Source organism: Apaloderma vittatum, unplaced genomic scaffold (genome assembly GCF_000703405.1).
Source record: "Apaloderma vittatum isolate BGI_N311 unplaced genomic scaffold, ASM70340v1 scaffold21266, whole genome shotgun sequence".
Lineage (NCBI taxonomy): Eukaryota > Metazoa > Chordata > Aves > Trogoniformes > Trogonidae > Apaloderma > Apaloderma vittatum.
This window is the reverse complement of record NW_009721504.1, coordinates 1-5986: the sequence shown is the minus strand read 5'-3', so window position 1 is coordinate 5986 and position 5986 is coordinate 1. Positions and strand designations below refer to the sequence as shown.

General features: G+C 41.5%; 1 protein-coding gene across 1 annotated transcript in view; it reads right to left on the bottom strand.

The window, feature by feature from the left end:
• Nucleotides 1–5242, bottom strand: part of RAD51C (RAD51 paralog C) — a gene marked incomplete at its 5' end in the record, with an annotated part of 16439 nt that extends 11197 nt beyond the window's left edge. Inside the window, 4 exons of the mRNA XM_009871423.1 lie at nucleotides 646–777; nucleotides 3474–3607; nucleotides 4558–4724; nucleotides 4984–5242. Coding sequence (XP_009869725.1) covers nucleotides 646–777; nucleotides 3474–3607; nucleotides 4558–4724; nucleotides 4984–5242 — 692 coding nt within the window. The remainder of the gene's footprint in view (nucleotides 1–645; nucleotides 778–3473; nucleotides 3608–4557; nucleotides 4725–4983) is intronic.
• Between the last annotated feature and the right edge of the window lie 744 nt (nucleotides 5243–5986).

Here is a 5986-nt window from a genome sequence, read left to right as displayed (position 1 = left end):
CTTTTGTGCACTGAAAGACTTGCCCAACCAACTTCTGAAACAGATGTAGCTTCTGAGTGCCATCTGCTGGCTACGCGGCTGGGGATTTGCTGCCCTCCATACTGGCATACAGGAGGAGAAACAATGCCTAGGAAGCTATGAGTTTCCACAGATGCCAGAAGAGCAAGCCAAACTAGCAGATAAAGTGATTTTCCTTGTTAAGAACCGTTCCTCTGTTTGCTAGGACAGTAGTTTATTTTGAAATGAAGGGTGGAAAGTTACGGTAGAACTGCTAAATACTCTGATGTATTTTAATGTGAGTGCTCGTAGGCAAAAGTCACCAAAAAACTCCCTGTCCAACGAAATCAATAAAGAAGATGATGTGAAACAGCATGACAAATTGCTGTGCTAGCATTTAAAATTGACAGGGTGCTTTTAATGCAAATTTTACTTATTTTTGGCAAGTCTAGGAATTTTCTACTTAAAGTTTTGCCTGTGCAATCCATCCATATTTAATAACCAAACTGGTAAACACGAATGTAGAGGATATTCTTGCGGTTTTATGTTGGTATTTACAGACAATCATAAATCACATTTGCTTAATTCCTTGTAATATATTTATTCCAAAGTAGCATCTTTTGTGACTTAAACCTGCCCCAGACTTACCGCTGATTTATGATCATTTGCTATGATGATCAGCTGTTGTGCCAGACCATTCAAAAGCCTTGTTCGAAGGGAGAGGTCCTCAAAGTCATGGCGAAAAGGAAATGCAATCCCATCAATTACCACCAGTCGGACCTAAATGCAGAAGAAAAGGCAAAACTACCATTGCTGTCCCACAAACAAATGACAAAAAGCAGTAAGACTCCTTTTTAAGTGCACTGGGATGTTTTATACAGCGATGACAAACTTTTATTTGGTGCTTGTTTGTGCGTGACAGTGTTACGCCCATCATCTCGTCGTGTATCCGAGACAATCAGCATTCCACAACAGCGCAGAGTAAAGAGCCTTGAGCTCCAAACACACTAGTACACTTGTTAAGTGCAGCTCCACGTTATGCACAGATAATAGCTCAGACCACTAGCTTAAATAAAATTCTGCACTAAGCTCTCCCGTCGGTTAACCCGGCACAGAGCTGCCCTTCCAACTGGTTCCAGTTTCCGAGCTCGCTCACTTACAGCTAGCTGACTTATCTCTGCAGCACCTGGTACAGAATACAAAATACCAAAGCTGGAATGTAAGACTTGCAGAAGAGAAGCTGCAGGAAAAAAATCATAAAACGCCAGAATTGTACTTCAATCAACTTGCCATGAACACTGGTTTATTTGATTTTCTCTCTCAAAAATTAAATCCAAACCAAAATCAGAACACATGCTGTCTGTAGTCACTGTTAAGCTAACTCATCTGATTCTCAGGCTCGTATCAGTGATCCATCTTAGAAACATGGATTTTAACAGATGCTGAAAGATATTCCAGACACTGTGCAATGGAGCTGAGAATCTATCTTGCCTGAAGATGTTTGCTTTGCTGAATTATTTCTTTTGTAGCAATCACTAGCTGAAGGTAGAGCACAATGCTGCTCTGGCTCATCACCCTCAAGACATTATATAAACATTAGCCTGGGATTTTGATTTATTCTAACTTCATTTGCTGTAGCTGTTTTGATGACCCAACTTTGAAATACAAAAGGGAGACAGATAGTCTTCCAGCGTCTGAATGTTCAGATGTCACTCAAATCCTAGGTATCTACAAGTTCTTGCATTAATGCACAAGATAACAAATTGGAAACAATGCAAGAAAGCTGAATTTCTGTGTTATTGGTTTATCTCATTACTGGGAAGTCGCTTTGTGACTAGAATACACAAGCCTGCAGCAAACATCCTTCTGAGAAGTGGCCCTGCGTCTCCAACTGAAAAAAAAAATCTGATTAAATACTTAGAATTAAAAGAATATATTCTTCTGTCTTCTCATTTTTCCTCATTCCTGCAAATTCTTTTCTATGAGCCTGTACATCCTTCTCATGCTTTTTTTTTTTTACTTTAAGAACAATTGGTTTAACAATATAAACATGACTCATGCTAGAAAGGAATGTATACATACTTATACTTGTCTATCAGATTAACATGCCCAGGTAGGATGCAATATAGTTTATTTTCTCCCAGTTGCACTTGTTATAAAATAGCAAACAATTAAAGTATTCAAAACTAGGCTATATAGAGAAATCTTGGAGAAATCTTCTCCATGTCAGTTTGTCTCTACTAGACCTTGAATCAGGTTTATTATGACACAAGTATTTTCTAACATAGTCACATATTGTTTGTCTTTCTCAACTTATTAACAAGATCTCGATCCAATTCATATTCCAAATGACTCTACAACCACGTCTCTCCCAAAAAAAACCTAAAACCCGGATGTTTTGTGTGGTCCAGTCTCAGCTGCAGGTCGGCACAGCAGGATCAGACTAATTTTAATGAGAGCTGGACTACAAGGAGCAAACTGTCAAGTCACTTATAGCCTGTCCAAGGCATCACCAGAAGGTCTTACGCTTCTCCTGCAACCTTCAGTATTTCAGGCTCCAGGCCAAGCGCAGATAATCAGCACAGATGGTACCAGAGAACTGCAGCCCAATGTAACTGTGCTAATGAAGCCATGTACTTCCCACAAGAGCGAACACAACAGAGCACCGTTAGTACCTGGCAGAGGAAGGGAAATACCAGACTACGCTCAGCAAAACTAAAGACTCCCCTCTGCACTTTCAAGAACATAAACAGCTTCCAAAAATGGACACGATATGCAAAAGACAATCTAACTTAACGACACTGATCAAGTCACCTTCCTCAAATCCTTTTAGGGAGTTATCAGCTGTGCAGCATCTAGAAATCTGTAAGGGAGGTGGTGAAAATCTGCCTTACAATAGTATTTCACTAAGACACCGGGTACTAGGAAACTTTTTGGCTGTCAAAGCTGCAGGTTCTGGTTGCTTGTAGCAACAGAAGATGTATTGGAGAGAAGGAAAAGAGTCCCTTTCTGGATGCCAAGATGGTGCAAGATGCTTGTAGTCCTCAGGGATCTTCTAGGACAGAAGAAGAATGGCACTAAGCCTTTCTGACCCCCTGCACCGTGGTCATCACACGCACACCCGGCTCAGAGACTCTTCTGTAAAGCAGTTTTGTGGTAATTCGTAACGTGGTGTCATTGGAATGTAACATGATGTGGCAACACAGATCCAGTATCCTTGCCTCAAAGTGAAGATTCGGGATGATGGCAGCAGTGGTTGCAAAAGCAAACTCCTCTCAAGAATAATTGGGATGAGAATGAAGAAGCAAACAAACAAGCACACACAAGCATTTGTACTCTGGCACCAGCCGATATATTACTGCCAAGCTGATGAGGTACCAAGGTGTTACTCATGTTACTATAACAGATGCACGTCCCTGAAAATCTTTAGTGCGAAAATGAGTGATATCTTCTGATGAGTCTGCAATAACCCTTACCTTTGAATGCTCCGAAAGAAAGTCTGGGAGGAGGTAGACTTGTGCAAGAAGCTCTATGTAGTCACGGCAACGGAAGTAATATATGTGAGAAAGGATACTTTCAAGAGAGAAAGTCTCCAAAGCTTTTAGATGATCTGAAAACAAATAAATAGATGAGTCAGAAGTCTGTACTAGCATATTGCTACTTTCATCAGTCTACCAAACTATGCCTTCCACATATAGCAACAGCAAAACCCCAGAAACAGCAACAGTCAAGGTGAAGAATGTGGGGAACATACCTTCCATCTGGCTTGAAAGTCAAGAAGGTGGTGAGCAGATGCTATCTCAGCATTTGCACATAGATACACCGGAGCCTCCAAGGGAGTGCTCCAAAAATGAAAAATTTATTACTTTTCCAGTAAATCATTTTCAAGCCAGAACACCACCAGAGGACAGTGTCTATTAATCATCCATTGTTTAATGTACAGGCTCATTTAATATGGTGTCCTTTTACCTCTACTCAAACAGAAGTCTGCTGCATAAAATACTCCAAGAGTAACGTAAAAGTTGTGGCAGTATCCCCAATACACTGATGACTTAAAGAATAAAACTCCTGAATAAATGCAACCTGGTTATATTGACCTTATGAAGGAGGTGAATTCCAGCTACAGTTTTACAGTATTTGGTTTCAGCAGCAACTGCCTTAAGAAATTTTTCTGTCCCTCTTCTCATCCCTCAGCTGCTCTTCCTGTCTGTGTGTTGCAGCACATTATCCCTCAATTTTGCTGACAGAGTTGTGTTTGGGTTTTGCTGCAAATTCGATCGCTAAAGTGCCTTAGGAAAAAAAAAGGCCTAGACCCCTACAAATCATCACATAGAAAAAGAATTATTCATATCGTAGATCAGCTCAGCCTGCAGCATGGCTCCACAAACTGACGCAGTTCAGAGTATGACGTATAAAGGCAGGAATAAAAGGCTGGCAGAAAGAACTCCTTAAGCCAGCAGGGCTGCTGAAACCCTCAAACTGTAAAACTGCAGCCAATGACACGCTCATTTCACTCAGATCCGAGCCCACCAAGCAGAAAGAAACGACAGAGCAACGCACCTTCTTCTTGATGAGCTTCAGCAATAAGCCGGCAGTGCTGCACGCAGGCAGTTGCAATATCTGCTACTCTGTCTACCATAAAACTTCCTTCGGTATCAATGAACACGGCTTCTCCAGCTACGCCCCCAAAGCATTCTGGGATCTGTACATCTACTGCCAACTGCATACTGCCATGGGAAACAGAAAAAAGGATAAATATTTACATCACAAAGCTCTCCCCTCCCAGCTCACTGCTAAAGTGACATTTCTGCTGATGAATACATGGAAGAGGAAGCAATACAGCCATTATCATGATTATATTTAAAATGCTTAAGAAGAACCGGAGACTGCAGTCATGACAACAAGAAAAATAAACTCTCTTTGTAGATAAAGCAAACAAAGAAAAGTGCTTCTCAGTTGCACAAAAGTAATCTAAAAATAAAATACCATAGCTGTGTTTTCCCAACACCAGGCGCTCCACAGATCTCGGTGATTTTTGTTAGTTGCACACCACCTCCCAGGATAGTGTCCAGCGCTGAACAAAAGGTGATGATGAAGCCCTGGGCTTGCTCTTCTTCCAGAAGTTCCAGCGCTGTGCACTTTCTGGTGGCACCCGATCCCCCAGCAGTCCTTGCTGCACCTCCGTGACATTCCTGCCTCACAACCTGTAACGCTTCCAGCGCCTCTTCTTTGGAGATTCCAAGTTCTAGAAAAGCCAAAACCATGAAACACTATCTTATTTTTATAAAGAGCAGTTTACATAAAGTACGAAGAGATAATTCTACTTGTTTAACAGAACCTGATCATTCTGCAGTGCAACACAAAAATATTAATGCTTTTAGTAAAGTGCTTTTACATGCACACAGCTTGCCAGCATCTCAGGAACTAATGATGTGATTTTCAAAAGAAAGAGCAACGATGCCCCGTGTTCAGAATTCAGGTGACAGAAAGCTATCTGCAAATAAAGAGAATCAAATCTGTGTTCACAGGCGTGGACGAAGTCAGGCAGAGCAGTTCAGCTATTCTGCACTGAATGTGCTATCATATTAATTTAATTTGAGGCAAATAAGGTCTTGTAAAAGAATGCAGGCTGCAGATCCCCAAGTGACAACAACACCTATGGATCACACTCTGAATTCTCAGGGCGCTCCAGGGCCGAGCACCTCACACATCATTTCTAGACTGAACACAGGCCGAGTAACAGAGACGAGATACCTGGAAATACCTGAGCGCGTCTCTCTGAGTTCTCTGGCCAGAGCAGCTACTCCGCTTCCATCTCCAAGGCAAGACTGTTACCGCGTATTGTCACAGATAATAAAGCTATGGATAATCGAAATCTTGATAATCAAAACCATACGCTGGCTGGGCAAGTCTTATTTTCGTTTCTTGCAAAAGGTAACTTTCCGACTACATACAAGATTATTCTGTTTAAAGCATGCAGAGCTGGGGA